Source organism: Thamnophis sirtalis, unplaced genomic scaffold (genome assembly GCF_051295495.1).
Source record: "Thamnophis sirtalis isolate CommonGarterSnake01/CBP01778 unplaced genomic scaffold, rThaSir2_p1.2 scaffold_2, whole genome shotgun sequence".
Classification (NCBI taxonomy): Eukaryota; Metazoa; Chordata; class Lepidosauria; order Squamata; family Natricidae; genus Thamnophis; species Thamnophis sirtalis.
In genome coordinates, this window is record NW_028261382.1 from 153,368,169 (window position 1) to 153,388,085 (window position 19,917).

Sequence of the window (19,917 nt, forward strand, 5' to 3'; positions counted from 1 at the left end):
ACTATAATTTATATTTAAAATCTCTATTAGTATTTAACCCCCGAAAGCTCAATGAAAAAAGGTTATTAAGAGCTGGGAGACATGAAAAAGATCTACTGGTAGTTAAATTATCATTTATAAGGAATAACATGTAATAGATGTGCAATCTAGAAAAGGTGTAAATACAGTAACGTACTATATGGTTTAGGACTGGCTGGAATAAAATTGCATGTGCTACTCATAAAACTTCAGTTTCATATTTTAGGTTTGCTCTCTGATCCGGCACTTCTTTTAAATGGAGAGAGATTTGCAAAGAGCTTCAGACATTCCATGACTATCTCTAAGTATCTAAAGCATTCTATTGGGAGCTACTTTCCTTTTTTAAAAAAAGAAACTTTGGAAACTATTTAAAAGATAAAAATACTGCCAGGGTGCTGATTCTAACTAGGTGTTCAGAATGTATTGCAACTATTTATTACATGAACACTGGAATTTGTTTCCAGGCTCAGGTCAAGATGCTGGTTTTAACCTTTTAATCTCCTGGGAATGTCAAGGATCCCTTCGTTCTCCATTCAATATCTTGCTCCAGCTTTCATTAAAGTACAGTTAATATACTGGTGTTGGCTTTCACAGCCAATCTCTGTTAGGCTGGGCTGTGGTTCAAGGAGTCACTTTGCCTCTGAAGATGCCAGCCAGTTTCCAGAGAAATATCCATAGTCACTGGAGCCCAACAATGCCCAATGTATAGTTAATTTCTAAAATTAATTTTAATACCTCCTTCTGCTTCATATAACACTTAGCTGAGGAAACATTGCTCATTTCTCCCTTTTTGTTGGCTAAAACAAGTAGAAAACCTGTTACCCTAGCTGAATCTTTTGTGGCCATAGAATCCTTCTAACCATCATAGATGAACACAGAGTTTCACGAAACCCAGCCTGCCTATTAGCCCTACACACACACATGGGATAAGGCAGGGGTATCAAACTGGATTTCTTCAAGGACTGGATCACCATTGTAGTTCTACGGGGTGGGGGGGGAGATGAGATGGCCACCTCCTGCAGCACCCTGTTGGCCAAAATGGGGCAAAGGGGCAGCATATGCAGCCCCCCCTGTGTCCCATTTTGGCCAGCAGAGTGCTGCAGGAGGCCGTCCAGGCTGAAAACGGGACTAGGAAGTTGACAACTACCTGTATAATTTTCATACCAGTCATTCCTCCAAAAGTCAAATGTAACCACCTACCTCAGCTAAAATATGAATTTTGCAAAAGTTGTTAATTTCTTGCTGTTACTTTAAATTACTTCATTAGTGGCATTTTGTAAGTGCTCATTTTTTTGTAATTTTTTGGATAGGAATTGTATTTATATAAGTATGGCATTCTTGTAGTGTAAATCATTTTCATCACAAGGTGATAGAGTCATTGCTTTAATAAATAAATCACGTAGTACAATCAAACCAGTTCCGTGACACTCTCAAGGAAAGTATTCAGCTAAGAATGTCTTCAGGGCTTCAAAAATATTTTTCACTCTTTGTTGTATAAATAAATAAATGCAGTCGAGAAATTTAAGAATTCCCATCTAGTTCTTCTTGTGCAAATAGTCACACATCAGTAGGACTTATTCTCACATCCCTAGATTTATTTGGATGACTTTGGTGGGTGATCTAAGGCTGGAATCTAAGGCTTAATTTCAAATAATCATGCAGAGAATCAGCATGTATGCATAATTACAGAAGAGCTAGTCAGAATGAATGAAATCAGTTTTTCAAGTAAAGATTTTTTAGCATTATTCAGAAGGACAGAAAAAAAATAAGGGAAATAGACAGAAAGATGGCTAATTTAAAACAGCAAAGATATGCAGAAGAATGCTTACTTAAGCTTTCCTTTTAGTACCCAAGAAAACATTTTGACAGAGATTTTAATGAGTTTATGATAGAAAGCTAGTATGTACTTCCATGTATGTTAAGGTGACCAGATTTTAACATTGGTAAAGAGGCACACCATTGACTGGGGGGGGGGGCTGTTCTTGATTAAAATTTTAAAAAAATCAGGACTTTTTAGTTAATGCTACCTTCAATCCTCATGAAGGAATAATCCAATTGAATTGATTAGGAATAAGATGTTCTGATAGAATAAATGGTCTATGGTTCATTTATTTTTATTTTTATTATTTATTAGATTTTTATCCCACCTGTCTTATTTTTACAAATAACTGAAAGGCGGAAAACATACCTAATCTTCCTTTTAATATTTTCCACATAACAACAACCTGTGAGGTGGGTTGGGCTGAGAGAGAACGTTTGGCCCAAAAGCAGGACTCGAACTCATCTTCCCTTGGTATGTAGGCCAGCCCTTTCACCACTACACCAAAAGGCTCTCATTTAGTAGGAAGACACGGAAGAGGTTTTTTTTAGTGTAATGAGGGAAATGGGAGGAAATTCGGCTTGAAGCAAGATTTCTGGGATAGGGTCTTTCTTTTTTGGGTTGGCTTTAATGCCCATCTCTTGGCATTCTGGGAGTTCTCCCCTGGGAAGGAAGCTTTGACAGAAATATTATTTTTGCTCCACTAGAAAAGGCCAAAGTGAGAGGAAAAGGCACTGATGGTGGAAGAAGATGAAAAGTGAATTTTAATCACATTTACTTTTCATCTTTCTCGCCTGCTTAATTATTTTTATTAGTTTATCAGAATATAAAAGACAAAAAAATGAAAATAAGGGGAAATTAAGAGTGGAAAAAGGGAAAAAGGAGAAAGTGTGTGGTAGAAGGGGAAAAGGTTGGGGGGAGGCATTGACTTCTGACTCTTTTTTAGCACAGTAGAAGATAATAACATTACAACCTCAACTTTTTACTTTTACACAATAATATATACTACCCGATTCTATAACAACAAACTACCTAATCAGGAAAACCAAAATCACAATTTCATTTTTTCCACCGCAAGCACATTTAAAAGTGGTTTCCACATGGAAACTAAAATAGATATGTTCTTTTCTTTGAATAAAGCAATCAGTTTAACCATCCCTACTTTTCATCTTGCTGTGATAAATAACATATAATTCTGTTCACACCTATTAATCTTTATAGACTATCATCATTTATATTAAAAAGGGAAAAACCTTTTTTTATATCCATTTTAAAACTCTAAACTTTTCTTTAAAAATATTTAGCAAGAGGGAAAGGCAGAAGGAAAATGCCCCCTTTTTCCTGTGCCTCAGTTGCTATGGAGAATGAAAGGACCAGGGTTCCCCACACACACACATGCTGAAAAGAACCCCTGAACAACTTTGTGCAGTGCACAGCTCCATTTCGGTGCCTTTTACAGTTTGGTGCTATTTCCATCAAAGATTTGGAAAAGTTTCTTCTTCTTTCCTTATGCTATAATTTTGACTCTGAGAAGGGTTTGCTGTTCTTTTTGACCTTTAAAATGATACATTTCAGTGACTCTTTCTCAGTGCTTGCCTTTAAGAAGCACTCCAACTCAATCCAGAATGATGTAGATGTTAATACAAAGAACTGAGCAAATTAAAATGGTGAAATTAGTCTCAGGGAAATATTTTTCAAAGAAATCGTGATGAGGAGAAACACACACGCCACCATTTTTCCCACACGAGCCGACCTCCAATTTCCATGCCCCTTCCCTCCGGGAAATCCAGGAAGGAACAGTCGCTACTTCTCTAGCCGAAGTATTTCCTGGAGTTCTATGGTACAGGGTCATCTTTTCTTATAAAAGAAAGTAAAGGGGTGGGGTTTTTTTTTCCGTTTTCTTGCTTTCACATTTTAATATCTTCAATGAAAGTACTGAGACATAGAGAGGGGTTAGACAGAGTGTCTTTTGTCTTGCCCCGGTTAGGATTTCTTAAGCAAATCCACTGAGCTTTCAACATGAAGCCAAAATCGGGACTTTTTTAAAACTCTGCAGGACGTGGGACAAATTGTTAGAAATTAGGACTGTCCTGCCGAAAGCGGGATATCTGGTCACCTTAATGTATGTCTATTCAAAACTCAGCTAAACCAGGTTAGCAGCGGTGGAATTCCAAAACTTTTCCCACCTGTTCTATGAGAGTGTGCTTTGCGCATGCACGCAGTACTCAAAGACTGCCCTCGGTGTCAGCGCTGGTGAGCTGAGCTGTTGTTTAGCTCACCTGAGGCGTGGCAGTCTGCTCTGCTGCACGAATCAGCTGAGCTAAAAAAAAAACAAGGGAATATAGGAGAGGAAATGGTGGGGGCGGGAGGGTGGAGCCAACCAGAGGTGATATTTGCCAGTTCTCCAAACTACTCAAAATTTCTGCTACTAGTTCATCAGAACTGGTCCGAACCAACTGAATACTACCTCTGCAGGTTAGGTTAGAATAATTTTATTCCCATGTAATATGTACTGTTAGTGTGCTGCATAAATCAGTGTTAGCAACAGGGCTAAGTAGATTTTGGAAGAGCTATCTTTACAGCATAGGCACAGACTCTGTTTGAACTCTGGAAGAGCTATCTTTACAGCATAGCCTCAGGCTCTGTTTGATTGCAACAAAGGCTTCATCACATGCACAGAAACACCAGCAAATAATCAAGCAAAATGTCTCAGCAAGCCCTTCCCTACACCTTGCCTCCAGGAAGTTATGGACCTCACTCCGATAGTACACCCCAATTCTCCAGCATTAATAGAAAATAATTTTAATTAGTCAACTGAGACGTTATGGCATTGCTTTTATATGAATCTACTCATTAGCTTATTTCTCTAATGATCAATACTTGTGGCTTATTATATCTCAGAAACATTTAAAAACACAATTTGCTTATTCTTTCCTCTATTGTCTCTTGATTACAGGTGGATACAATTTCAAAATCTTTTGTTTTTCCTGAACTTATTTTGATACCCACTAGATGGCAGTGGTTGATAATACCACAAAACGGGTCAAGTAACAAATATAATTCATAATCACTGCTATTATTCAAAAGGAGAAAAAAGTCTAGCAAGTGCCTAACAGTAGTGTTTATAAATGATCCATTGAAAGGCTGAGATACTTCTGTCTCAAAACTTACATACTCAATTTTCATTTCAGCAATTGGGATTGCATAAAATGCAGTAATCAGGTGATTGGTGAAAAAAGTCAGGGCTTTAAAAGAACAGCTTAATCTTCACAAAACATTACCCACACTCTATGTAAGTTTGTTTTTAAAAAATCAATAGAAAGATGTTCTTGAATCTTATTGCAGACTGTTTCATTCTAGTTCTCCAAGCTTGGCTTTAGTGTTTAGCTTTTAATTCTGTTAGATAACATTATCATTGCAGAAGTTTGGAGAAGCACAATTCATTTGCTGGCAAAAGTTATGTAACATTCTCTATGGTTATCCTTTAATATTCTTGGATGCCATTGCAGATATTGTTTTGCAAGTAAGTCAGTGGTGGGTTGCAGGCGGTATGCCCCAGTACGGGTGTACCGGAGCCTGCCTGGAGCACCGGGTACCGTTCCAGTACGGTGCTCCAGAGGGCACACCCTCCCACCCTCGTTCCTTACCTATCGTTTAAAGCCTTCGGCGCTTCCGCGCACGCACATGGTGTGTACAGCGCCTGCGCGATGCTCCACCTATCAGCTGGAGCGTCACGGAGGCTTGCGGAGGGTGGAAGCTCGCGTTCAAGTGGAGGACGCTGGGCCTTGTTGCAACTGGTACAGTACGATCCAGAACCCCCCACTGAAGTAAGTGATGCCTTGTTAATAGATTATTTATTTGCCTGACAAGGTGGTGGCTTTGTATGATCTTATGTTAATTGCTGTATGGTTTGTGGTGTTGATACCAGTGTGATGGTATGGCTTATCATGAGGATGTTATTTTCATGTAATTGTGAACTGCTTTTTTTAAAAAAAATAGATTGATAAATAAATGTTGATTATTGTGTCACAGAAAGTTCTGCAATGAGCTGATAGTCTTTGGTTATGTCTTTTGATAGGTCCACAGAGAGAGTTGGAGTCTATATGTCAGTGATATGTCTGATCATTACTTGATTAGAGTACTTTACCTCTAAGAATTCTCTTGCATTTTTCAATCCAGCTTTGTTCTATTATTTCCAATTTCCTTGCTGAAATCATGCTGAAGGTTATCTTGAAAATAATTTCTCTGGAAATTATGCTATGTCTTTTGACCATTAGTTGATGATTACATTCTGCTAGGTTTAAAAAAAAACTTATATTCTATGTCACAGGTGTCAAACTTGATCAAGTCATGGATCATGATGTATCATAACATTTTTTGCCTTTGTGGAGGTGGGTTAGGCATGGCGTATCTGGACGGTATGCCGCCAATTTGATAGAGCTGTTCTATGTAGTGGTGTTTGCATTTTATTTAATAGATGACTGCTTTGATACTGGGTCTTTGAATTTACTTAGGATGCTTTGCATGGACTTTGTGAGTTTCTATGCCATGGTTTGTTCAAAATGGAAGACATGCTAGTGCAGGTGTGTCAAACCCGCAGGCCGGATGCATCATGCGCTGGCCACCCCCACCCCCGGTTTAGCAAAGGGGGGGGAAGTTGCAATATGCCACATGATTGACACCTCTGTGCTAATGTATTTTTGATAAAGATGAGGCTTGTCCTTTTGTGGGTTGAGATGTTTCTGTCTGTTAATTGTATTGCACTTTTGCATAAAATTGCTTTCATTGGAACTGAAAAACATCATTGTTGCTGCTGAACTGTAACCCGATCTCCAAATATTGAAATATCTTTCTCTTCATATAGTGTATTGTTAAAAGATAATCCATAGAGATCTTTCAGATGAAGATATGTTATTGTTAGTAAAAAAAAAGTAATCAGTGTGAAATGGTGATCACAGTGTTGGTTTAAGATAAATGCCAGATCAAGGGTGAAAAACTTTAGATAGTCACTAGATGGCAGCCAGGTCTTGTTATCATCATCCATACACCTGGTGTTTTTTTCTTCTTCAAATCTATTTGAGCCATACTGTAGAATGTCACCTGAACTGCATGTCTCGAAGATGGTGTGGGAGTAGTCACAAATGGGTATTAACACAGCCCTTTTTCCCTGGAGACTGAGGTAAATCTTGAGGCCATACCTCCATTCCTCCTTCTGACCTCCCAGATTAATCGATGATTCGTTGCAGAGAAACCTGGGAAGAAAGGGACAGAGAAAAAAAAACACACACACATCCTTCCTGCCCGGTCCCTGACTGACCACTGAACTAGCTCAAGGCCCCTAGCGCGAGGCGCCCTTACGGGTGGAAAGTGACTACTCCCGCGCCATCTTCGAGACATGCAGTTCAGGTAAAACCAACTGACAGTCTCTGAAGTGAGGCGTGGGAGGAGTCACGAATGGGACATACCAAAGCTAGATGTCCTTGGGAGGGAATCACTGGGCCTGAGCCCCCTGAGAGTCCAGGAGTCCCTGAAGAACCCTCCTCCCGAAGGCCACCTTTGCGGAGGCATATGATAAAAGGCAAGGGAGAGGACTAGGTGGCAGCCCTGCAGATCTCCTCGATGGGAGCCTGGGTGGCCCAAGCCGCTGAGGTGGAAGCACTTCTGGAGGAATGTGCAGTGATGCCCTCTGTCCTCGTGCCTCGTAGGCCTTGGATATGACCAATCTGATCCACCTGCTGATGGTGGTCAGGGAGACCTTGGCTCCCTGGGTGGAAGTCTGAAAGGAGACGAAAAGCACCTCTGACCGCCTGAAGGACGCCGTGTGCTTCAGAAAGATGCGCAGGGCTCTTCTGACGTCCAGTCGGTTCCAGGACCTTTCTCTATCCCTGGAGGGCTTCGGACAGAAGTCCGGCAGAACTATTTCTAGTGCCCTGTGGAAGGGAGAGTTGATCTTGGGCATGAAAGCGGGGTCCAGTCTGAGGACGACCCAACTGTCTAGGAAGGTGCAGAGGTACTCTCTGCTGGAGAGAGTGTTAAGCTCGGATACCCTCCTGACTGAGGTGATGGCAACCAGGAATACCACCTTGAGAGTCAGGAACTGGAGAACCCTCAAGGGTTCAAAGGGAGCCTTCATCAGGGACTGGAGTACTGTGGGCAGGTCCCAAGTCGGGAATCAATGGACCACGGGGAGTCTCAGATTCGCCGCCCCCTTGAGGAAACGCCTTAGAACCGGGTGCTGGGATAAGGGTGGCGAGTCCTCCAGCCACCCTAATTGCCCATGTTATTACCTGAAAGGTCTTGCACATCATCATCTCTGCTCTCTTGTCCTCTGCTTTGAGGCAGTTAGAGATGTCTCCAGTCACAACCGCGGAAGATGAAGCCAGGCTAGCGACCGGAGTGTCCACTGGAGGTACCTTAGAGCTTGGGCGAAGGTAGCATTAAGGTTATAAAATCTGCAGTCATTGCCCCCTTGGTTGGGGAATGAGCCTTGTTTAACCCACTGAGACTTAAGCACCTCTACAAACAGGTCTGGGGTAGGAATCTTCTCCTTCTCCACCTGGGGCCTGTGAAAGGGCCCCTTCTTGTTCCCTCCACTTGTGCCAGGGGTGGCAGTCACTGGGTTGGGCTCTGGAGGGATGTCCAGGTCTGCCGTGGCCCTGGCCTTACATAATAAGGAGCTAAACAAGGAGGAAAATAACAGACTGGTGATATTGGGCGCCTCAGGGGCCTGGGCGTCCTCTGAAAACCCCACTTCCTTCAACTCCCCCTCCTCTAGATCTGAGCCCTCGCTGGCAGTGGATGGGGAAGATGACCTGGTGTCACTGGGGGCAGATGACCTTGGAAGATCCTGATGACCCCTGGGGTTATCCCGGGAAGTCTTTCTCTTGGAACCCTGGGACTGGTGTTTCATGCCAGAGGCTATTCCCTACGCTATAGCTCTGGCTAGGACCTTCTGAAAGCTCTCAGGAAGCTCTGGAAGCGAGGGGTGAAGATCTGGGGTTTGTAAAAAATTCCTTGGGTCTGGAGATTGTGGGGTCAGCTGGTGCCTGGCAGGGCCGGGTGCCCTGCACCCGAAGGGATCTCCCCGTGCCTCTAATGGATGGGCAGGAGATAGGGGGGCTGATAGGGGACTACGCCCTCTGCCCGAGCCCCTTGGAGAAACTGGGGATTCAACCTGGGCCTCCTCCAGTGTGGGAAGCCTGTGGGGGGAGCGAGATCTGGAGGGGGATGGGCTGTTGGTGTCCCTGATCCTTCTCCTGGAGGCCCTGGTAACCCGCACCTCTTTGCCAGAGGTTTCTTTCCTCGTGGGCCTGGGGGTGCTTCTCTTGGTGGGAGACCACCCTCTGGTGACTGGGGGAACTCCCCTAGAAGTCCCCTCGCCCAGGTCTGAATCCCCTGGAGATCTAGGCCCCGCTGCACCCCCACTTCTCACCGCCTCTGCCATACTATTCACGGTTGCGCCATTCACCACCTCCTCCTTCCTGCCGGCTTCAGCTCGGCTGCGCATCCTGCTGCTTTAAGGCTCCATGCTCTTCTGAGCTTGCTGCCAATCTGCGGCCCGAACGCTGGCCCACTGCCAAACTCTGGGCCCTCTCCAGATTGCTGGCAGAGTTTAGGCCCCTGCGACCTTCCTCTGGCTCCAGCGGTGAATTCTGAGAGCTCACGGCATCCGTAGCCAGGCACGCCGACCACACACTCCACTCACGTGCTCCAAGATGGCTGTGATCCAAGATGGCGACTGCTGAGCCTGCAGACCAAGATCCCTGCTCTGATCCTCGGTAATGTTGCAAGAAGTCTTCTGCTGGGCTCTTCTGGTCCCTCGATGCCTGGCTCTCCATGGAGCTCACGACTAGGTGAGTTTCCCCTGTTCCATGCAGGAGGCAAGCACAGAGAGGAGGGGTGATTGGAAAAACTGCAGGAAAAATCTTTGAAGTGAGGGAGAGTCAGGAAAAACACTCCTTCTGGGCCAAAGACTGAGGTTAATCTGGGAGGTCAGAAGGAGGAATGGAGGTGTGGCCTCAAGAGTTACCTCAGTCTCCAGGTCAAAAGGGCTGTGTTAATACCCATTCGTGACTCCTCCCATGCCTCACTTCAGAGACATGCACTGATTTCAAGCCAATCATTATTTCCCATTATGAATCCCAATATTTGACAAGATTTTCTTGCATCGATAAAATGGAAAATGATCACCATCTAGCTGGTGATCGAAAAAGAGGTGGGAAGGAAGAAAGGAAGCTACATTCTTAGAGGATAAACAGAATACAAAGAAAATGAATGCCAGGAACACGATTTCTTTAGGTCAGCTTTAGCTAAACCATTGCCCCCTGGATATTTTTTTATGCATCTTATATCAAACCTGCCGACATTGCTAGGTAGTTGGAAGATGTGAGTCAACACATCTAAAAGGGACTAGGACAGGGGTGGGCTTCAAAATTTTTAGCAAGGAGTTTCCGGCCTTCTCAAACTTCTGATATGCCTAAGGTGACCAGATTTTCAGATTGGTAAAGACGGACACCTTTGACCGGAGGGGGGGGGGGGGCTTGATTAAAAATTTTATACAGAACAACAAAAATTTTCATACAATGCAAAAATAGTATTGTAATATTTTTTATTTCAACATAACTACAATTTACAAATATAAATTGTAACTGTTGCCAAACATCAAAATTTTGATCACGTGACCATGAGGATGCTGCAATGGTCGCTAAGTGTGAAAATGGTCACTAAGGGTGAAAAATGGTCATCAGTCACTTTTTTCAATGCCATTGTAACTTTGGTCACTAAGCTCATTATACCACCTTTCTTGCCATAGTTCTTAAGTGAATAACTGCAGCTGATAAGTTAGTAGCATAAGTGAATCTGGTTTCCCCATTTGACTTTGTCAAAAGGTGATTATATGATCCCAGGACACTGAAACCATCATAAATTAAAATCTGTTGCCAAACATCAAAATTTTGATCATGTGACCATGAGGATGCTGCAATGGTCGCTAAGTGTGAAAATGGTCGCTAAGTGTGAAAAATGGTCATCAGTCACTTTTTTCAATGCCATTGTAACTTTGGTCACTATACCACATATCTTGCCACAGTTGTTAAGTGAATAACTGCAGCTGGTATTTTGTATTTTGGATAGAATCTTTTTTTTAAGATTTAAATTTTCTAAGACAATTTAAAAAAAATATCCACACAGAATAAAAATATTTTAAAAAATCCTATGCACAATAAATAAAATATTATTTTAAAATACATTTAAAAAATAAAAGAAAAAAACCCAGCTCACTTACCAGCAGGCACAAGTGAGCACTCCAAGTCAATTCAGAATGATGTAGATGTTAATACAAAGAACTGAGCAAATTAAAATGGTCAGGGAAATATTTTTCAAAGAAACTTTGCCACCATTTTTTCCACACGAGCAGACCTCCAACCTCTGTGCCCCTCCCCTCTGGAAAATCCTGGAAGGAACACTCACTACCTCTCTAGCCAAGTATTTCCTGGAGCTCTATGGTACTTGGTCATTTTTTCTTATAAAATGAGGTAAAAGGAGTGCGGGGAGGGGGTCCGTTTTCTTGCTTAACGTTTTAATATCTTCAATGAAAGTACTGAGACAGAGAGAGAGAGGTTAGACAGAGTGTCTTTTGTCTTGCCCCGGTTAGGATTTCTTAAGCAAATCCACTGGGCTTTCAACATGAAGCCAGAAAATCGGGACTTTTTAAAAATGCCCCGGGACATGGGACAAACTGTTATAAAGTGTGACTGTCCCGTTGAAATCGGGACATTTGGTCACCTGAGATATGCCTGTTTTTGCCCTCCCTGAGCCTCTATGCACGCCCTGCACTTATCTGCATCCAAAATGGGCCGCGGGGGTTTTAGGGGAAGGGCGGAGTGGGAGGGGAGGGGCCAGCCAGGAGTGGGATTTGGGGGTTCTCCGACTGCACAGAATCTTAGCTAGAGGTTCTCCTGAACCCCTGCGAACCTCCAGCAGCCCACCCCTGGTCTGGATAAGGAAGGCCTTGTAAGTTACATGTTAGATAAGATATATTAATCTTTACCGGATATAAATTACAGTGAGATGCAAAACTGATGCTGCTAAGTATCATCCCTGATTCAGTGGCTTATAGATTGGCAACTGTTTTTGACTTATAAGGAAGTTTGATGAAAAACATCTCATTAAATATTGTACTGTGTTCTGACTGCTCTTGTTTTTTGTTTTTTCCCCAGACTTCCTTATAACTGAAATTGATTCTGATAATCTTCTTAAAGGTAAAATGTAAGCAATCTTCCTAACCTGATATAAAAATACCTGTATTACACTATTCATTTTTACTTTTATTTTGGGAGTGGAATTATAAAAGTAAAAATGAATAGTGTAATACAGGTATTTTTCAACTTATGGCCACAATTGAGCCTCACATTTGTATTGTTAAGCAAGACATTTCTGAAGTAACTCTTCAGAAAGTCATTTTATGACTTGCCACAGTTAAGTGAATTACTGCAGTTATTAAGTTAGTAATGCGGTTGTTAAGTGAATCTGGATTTCCTATTGACTTTAATTGTCAGAAAGTGACAAAAGGTGCTAACATGACCCTGAGATACAGCAAGTGGGTTAGTTGCCATGAATCTGAATTTTGATCATGTGACCATAGGGATGCTGCAAGGGTCACAAGCAGGGGTGGGTTTCAACTGGTTCGCGGTGGTCCCTGCGAACCGGTTGGTCGGCGAACCCGGAAGTAAGTAACTTCCGGGAACGGCGAAGGGCCCACCCATCCGCCCGTGCTCCTTACCCGGTTTTGACAAGTTCTGCGCTTCCACGCATGCGCAGGATGCATACAGCGCCTGCGCGATCCTCCAGGAGCAGCTGGAGCATCGCAGAGACGCTAGTATGCATGCGTGCGCCGCGCGCGTGCACGAGGACGCCGCCGGCCCCGTTCCAACCGAACCGGTTGGAACGGGGCGAGAAACCCACCCCTGGTCACAAGTGTAAAAAACAATCATAACTCACTTTTTTCAGTGCCATTGTAACTTTGAACGGTCACTAAGCAAGTTGTTGTAAAGTGAATACCACCTGTATATACAAGCAGAGGGTCTTTAGGCTATAATTTATACTTTGATTTTAAAAAAACCAACAACTTTTAAGTTGCATGAATAAGAGGAACTATGTATGTTTTTTAAAAAATAGTTGTCTTCGTGCCATATTGCAAATTGCCTTTCAAACTAATATACATTTCAAACACAATTTGCAGTATGACATGATAACCATCTGGTAAGGAAAGTGTCCAAAATAGACCAAGTGAAGAGCTTTTATCCCAGCTCTTATAAGTTTGTATCTTATAGTATTTTTCTCTTAAGCAATTATAAACTAAATATTGATCTATAACTGAAATGAATTGTATGTGTACATTCCCTTCCAGTCAGAAAAACACAATTATCAAGCTGATGGGCATATCACAATTTTGTTTTGTTGCTTTGTGAGATGGATGGACAAATACATATATACACACATACATATACAGAGAATACGGTGTGAGTATAATTTGAGCAATTATAGAAATACTCCAGAAAATCAGACTGGTGCATTACTTACAGGTTTAATTCAATGCAGGGGGAAAAACATTCCATTTCCAGACTAATCATCAGATTACAGGTTGCCAAACCAAAATAACCATGTTAGCTCAGAATTCTGAATTATATTCTCAAAACATCTAGAGGGCATGAAGATAATATAAATTGGTTTAGAAATACAGTATATTACAGCACTCTGCTAGAACATTATTCTGCCTTTTTTGACAATTCTCATGATGGGATGCCAAATTCTTGAACTTATTCTAGTTGTGAGCTCATAAAAGTATTCATGAGACCTGTCTTTCATGTGCCATCATTCTCGTAGTAGTCTGCTGTTCTTTTCCTTCCCATAATTCAGTAAAATCCCCCCCCCCCCCAAAAAAAATCATCCTGGGCATTTTCAAGGTAAAAAGCATGCAATGCCAAAGGAGTTTCAAACTGTTGAGTAAAAATAATAAAAAGAGAAAACTGCTTTGCTACTGTTTAACAAAAGAAGATCAGAAGTAGTTTATTTACATTTCAAGTAATTCAGAGCACATAGATCAGGTTATATTACTCTATGCCCAGTTAAGCTAAGGGTGATACAAGCAAAAGCAAGTTCTGTGTGTTTCTGTGTACTTGAAAAGAGGTATTTATAAACACAACAGTACAAGTAGATACTGGTGATAGAGTTATGTGTCTATCATTTTATGTGAAAGACTAACATTAATAGTACATGGAATCTTTGCGCACCTTTTATTCTGCAGCTGTCAAGAGGTCAAGGAGTATAAATCAAGTTCTTATTCAGCAAGAAGGCATGTAGTTGGCACACAAGCCTGTTACATGCCAGTTCCAAGTGCTCTAGCTGATCAGGCAAGGCCAAAGCTTTTGAATCTGCCAGTCAGTGGAACCTGCTTCCAAAGTTCTCTTCTGAAATGTATATGGTTTTCTCCATATATTAAAAGTAGGCTTTGGTAAACTACTGACTATAGAATTTTCCTACATTGTTGTCTCTTTAAGTTACAGTAGTAGAGATCTTTAGCTTACAATGGTTTCTGTTTTGTTGTAAGAATGTAATAGCAATCGGGAAATAAAGAAATATGAGCTACGGTTACTTAACAGTAGATATTTGGTAATATCAAATCTGACTTTTAGAATCAGGAGTAAAATATGATTCATCAAAATTTAAAGCATGGCTCATTTTGAATAAACATACAGGTAAAGTTTTGCAGAATTATACCATAGGTATTTTTAATCCATCATCTTATTTGATAGCATATTCTAGAAAATACCTCTAAATATCACTATATGAGTCCTATGGGATTGGACGGCATATAAATATCACTATATGAGTCCTACGGTATTGGGCAGCATATAAATTTATTAAATTACAATTAAATTTATTAAATTTATTAAATATCTTCTGCTGCTGCTGCTGCTTTTTTTCTTTTTTTCTTTTTCTTTTTAACCAGACTAATTTTTAGCTGTTTTTCTAGAATCACTCTTGCACTAACTGTGCAAGTTAGTTTAGCTGTGATAAAGTTGCATTCAACAGCAGAAGCCTCAACTTTAAAAAACACAGGACTTTCCCATCACACTTAACTGGATCAATAAGGATGCTATTGTGTTGTTAGTATATCAAAAAGGAGTCACATTAGTTAACTACACCTCCCCCCACCAATTAACCCGAAGAATTTAATATCTTAAACCCAAACAAAGTTAAACTAACTCCATCTGTTGGTCATGTCATCGGAACACATGAACTCAATCTATTTTCTATACTTATTCCAACATACAAAAGAGCACTCCCTCCCCCCCCCAAATCTTTTTTGCCATTATACAATCTAGCAGTAAATAACACATATCTAAACATTAATTACCTGGGTTGGACAAATGTACTTTCTGCTACCTGCTTTTTGTTCTGGAGAAGGACTAGTGACATCACAAAGTTTGCCAGGACTTTGCTAGTGCAAAGGCTTAAGGGATACCAGGTACTCTCTGAGGAAAAAAGTGATGCATTGCAAACAGAATATGAGTCAATATTGTGACAGAGCCACAAAAAACACAAATCAATCAACAGAAATCTATCATGGGACATAACACTCAGTGGCTTAGTTTTTATCTTGCATATTGTATGTAATTCTGGACATGACACTAAGAAATTAGGCATGATTAACATAGAGCAGGGGTGTCAAATTGGTGGCCCATGGGCTGGATGCATCACATGCATGCCACATCCATCATGGCTCCACAAAGGCAAAAACCATCATAATACGTCATGATATGTCACGATGCATCATATTGTACACAATCAAGTTTGACACCTGTGATGTAGAGTAACATCTATCAATGTTTGAGGAGTCCCAATAGGGGCAAATTTGGTCATGCAATGACTCCTGGTGGTCAATGTAACTGGAAATATCATATAGGATATATATTATGCAAAATTAGAGATCTCCCCCCCCCTCCAAGAGCTGTTGTACTTTATCTAGTCAACTAAAATGAGAAGGGCTGTGAATTCAATTCCTAGGAGAGGACTTGAACCCCATGGAATAACATCTGGGTACCTGTGCTTAGGAATCCCAACTAAGACAAAAACAGTCTGTTGGTGCCTGTTGTGGTCAATGTGACTTGACTTTTCCAGTTTAGAAGGTAAACTTTTAAAGAGAACAGGTGGAAGGAGATGAAGATAATCACTAATATTTATGGATAAATCTTCATTAGCTGATTTTTACATATAAAGACTTGATTTTTACATATAATTTATTGTCAAGATTGAAAGTTATAAATAGTTGGAAGTCAAGGAAGTTTCATTTATTTACATGTACCATACCTATGCTTCCTAGGTATCTCTAGGGATTCTTCCAATATTTCTACTTGTGCCGTCCAACTGAGTTTTAATTTTACTGTGAGAAAATTCTTCAAGCTCAGGCTGAAAGGAGGACTTAAGGGTTAAAAAAACTTAACTCAGAGGGGGCCAAGTTTTTAAAATTTGAACTGGAGAAAAGTTATTGTTTTCTTTTCCCTCTCTTTAGCTGCCTTCTCATTATTAAATCTTTCACCCGCCAGGTATCAGTCCCCCAAGGCACCTATTTTCTTTAACTTATTAAACTGGTTGCATAGACTGTAAACAGCAGGAGCCCATCGGGCACAATACCTCTTCTCCATCATCCATTCGGTCTGGGCTGCCATTTCACAACATATCAGTATAATGGAGGCAATGACAAAGAAGCAGAGTTCTTTTCCTTTCAGACAGACTTGGCCCATTCTTTAATTCTTTTTTTAACCAATTCCACATTAAAAATAAGATAAGCTAGAAAGAAGCATGTCTTTAAAGCAATAGTAACAACAGCAGTGCTACTACAAGTATATGTTGCACTTTTGTAGGTGGGGAAATAAATCCTAAATCAGATCTATTTTTATATGTATAAAATAGAATGATTCATTGTAAACTCTCCATTAAAAAAACATTGCAAATATGTATTCTTTTGTGTATATGTGTCCATGCATTATGGTTTGTCACATAGTCAATATAATGTTTAGACTGGACTTGGCATTTTTATTCACCTATCAAGTTTTTCCCAAGGACATTACTATTATTACTTATTTAATTACATTTATTGGCTGCTCAACTTCAGTAGATTCTGAGTGGCATGTATGTGTTCCCTTGGAACCCCAAAATAAAACACCATGAAAGAATTCAAAGCCATTACAATTTTTAACTCCACATCAAAGTTACTAGGAAAGTTGTTCCTCAGCTGAATAAACATTATGGGGGGGGGGAGAATGGGGTGGGGGTGGGGAAACAGAGATTATCCCCTATACGTGTTTTTTTTTTAATAGTTACTCTTCCTAATTGTCTTGCTGCTACCTCATACACCAAATATTCAAGAAAGCTGACATGGTAAAGTTATATACAGCGTTGAAGTGACCTCTTTGCAATGAGGATGCTTATCTATCCAATAAAGCCCTAGACAAAATGACAGTGACAGCTGCCTGGCAGCATTCACTTTGAATGGAACAGGATTGTCAGTATTAAGCATGTCATGATAGCATATGGCATCAAGACAAACATCTCAAAGCCCGTTTTGGAAAAGGGGATATTCTTTTCTTGCTTGCAGAAATAAGTTGGAATGCAAGGTTTTCTTCTTGTGGGATGCATACCTTTTTGGCTTGCTCTTGTTGCAGGAGTCTTCTGAAACCTCAGCGGTTTAACCAGGTGTTAATTGTTGGCAGCTACAAAACATAATTTGGGCCAGCAGAAGCAGCAAAAGAGAGAAAATTATGGGGGGAAAGAACTCCAAGGATCAAGGAGAAGAAAGCACAATGCCACTAAAGAGAAGCCAGAAGCTACCTCTTTGGGAAGAAACTCTTCTTTCTGGAAAAGATCCCAAAACACTGTTAAAGCGTGGGCTGCACTATGTCAGTCTGAACCTCATCATGAAGGGGATGATAAAGACACCTAACTTTTTATGGGGACTACCACAAGTCCAGAAATTGAATCTTTCACACAACCAGCTGGTGGTCCTTCCTCCCGCTTTGGGGAAACTTGACCAGCTGGTGGTCCTGAACTTATGTGGGAACCGCATAAAGTCCCTGCCTAAAGAAATTGGACTGCTTAGGAATCTGAAGGTTTTGTTTGCCAATATGAATTGCTTGACTGAAGTCCCATTGGAGCTTGGACACTGTAAGAAGTTGGAAATTTTGAGCCTCTCACACAATTACATCTCTTGGCTTCCTTCTAGCATTGCAGAACTGGTTAACTTAAGGAAGCTGAATCTGAGCAACAATCGGTTTGTTTATATTCCCATGAGTGTGTTTGCTTTGAAAAATTTGGATTTTTTGCATGTCGGCTGCAACAATCTTGAAAACATTGGAGACAGTGTCCAGTATCTAAGCAAACTGCAGATCCTGATTGCTGACTCTAACAACATTCATGCATTGCCAAGGTCTATCTGCTCAATCACTACTCTCGAATTGCTAGATGTTGATTACAATGCTATACAAGCACTTCCGTATGAACTTTATTTGCTGAATCGATTGTCCAAAATTGCTTGGAATCCTTTGGATAAGGGACTCCATATTTGGCACAATCCTTTGTCAAAACCATTGCCACAAATTATAGACGGAGGAATAAATGCACTCTACAAATACCTTAAAGAGAAAAGTCAACTTGCATAAATATATACCTTGGTTTGGAACTGATCTGGTAGTAATTCCTCAATTCTGCCATTTATCTTTTTCTGCTCAATGGCTTTTAATATACAAAACAGATACCGGAATACAGTTATAATTGGTTTTTTTTTTCTGGAAACAGGTACATTGTCTATGGAATAATGTTTTTTTAAAATAAATGTATCATTTGAATACTGTTGTATGAGTCAGAATAACTCTCTCCAATAATTTAAATATTTATTTGTATTTAATTATCAATGAAAATAAGAGTAACAAGATTTAAAAAGTTTTTTCTTCTTCTATAAGGCTTCACTGGTGTTATTCTAAAGAGCGTGAACTGAGTTATCATGCAGTTGTGACTATAACTCTTATCCAATATGTTGTACATACAACTCACATGTATATGCTATTGCTACTGAAATACCAAAAACTAGAAGATGAACTGATATTTTAGGAAGCTTTTTCTGGTATAGAGTCACTGAGTAATTGTTATTGTTATGTTTTGCACTTATTCTATTCTTCTAGTTTATTAGAAAACCAGCTTCCAAAAATCATTATAGAATTAAGTTTGCTACTATTGAGACAAATGTCCACATTCAAAACTACTAAGAATTGCAAAAATAGTTTTAAAACTCAGTACAACAGAAATTGGCAGGATGAGAGAAACAGAAAGAAACACCACAGAAATTTGTTCCGTTGCAAATACTAGGTGGAATCCACACTTGGTTGCATGTGATTTGAGAAGTGGGGTCATTCTTCTAAGGTATGACTGCATGATTGTGATACAGCTTATAGTACTGAAAACCAACTGCATTTGTTTCCACATAATCCTTCCAAGATTTTTTTTTAATATGAGTTGCAGATTATTTTTCCTAGTACAAAGCCCACTACTGTTCTTTCCCTTCATTTCCCTTAATTGTGGTGTGACTTGTGCATAAAAAATGCCCCAGGTTGAGTCAGAGATGTCAAGTACTGTAGAGTTCTTTTTATGCTTTAGGCCTGGACACCTGTAATACAGTTCTTGTATTATACAAACTGTTTCATGGAATTATTTGTGGCACATAAAGAATGCTGTAAATAATTACCCTGCCTGATTCTTTCTTCTATTCATTTGCTTAAAACTCGAAAGTATGTAGTAGCCATTCCCACACTCAAATGTTTAAGTAAGGAAGATTAAGGGGTGGGGGAATTTAGTTGTGAATCTACTTCTGTTGCTATCAAAATTAATCTACCTGGGAAGGCTGTAAATATGAATACAGTAAAAGCCTTGGTAATCATGTGGTGTATGTTGTATCGTCATTCTAAGAAAATGCAATGCACTCTTCAAATATTTCCATTTTTATTTCACATTACAGAGAAATAAGTTTT

The 19,917-nt window shown here is 40.4% G+C and overlaps 1 protein-coding gene across 1 annotated transcript; it reads left to right on the plus strand.

Moving 5' to 3' along the window:
• Positions 1 to 17,403: 17,403 nt before the first annotated feature.
• On the plus strand, positions 17,404 to 19,715 carry LRRC30 (leucine rich repeat containing 30). The gene has a single exon (XM_014052164.2). It carries the CDS (start codon positions 17,659 to 17,661, stop codon positions 18,553 to 18,555), a length of 897 nt encoding a protein of 298 aa, XP_013907639.2. The 5' UTR covers positions 17,404 to 17,658; the 3' UTR covers positions 18,556 to 19,715.
• The last annotated feature ends 202 nt before the right edge of the window (positions 19,716 to 19,917 follow it).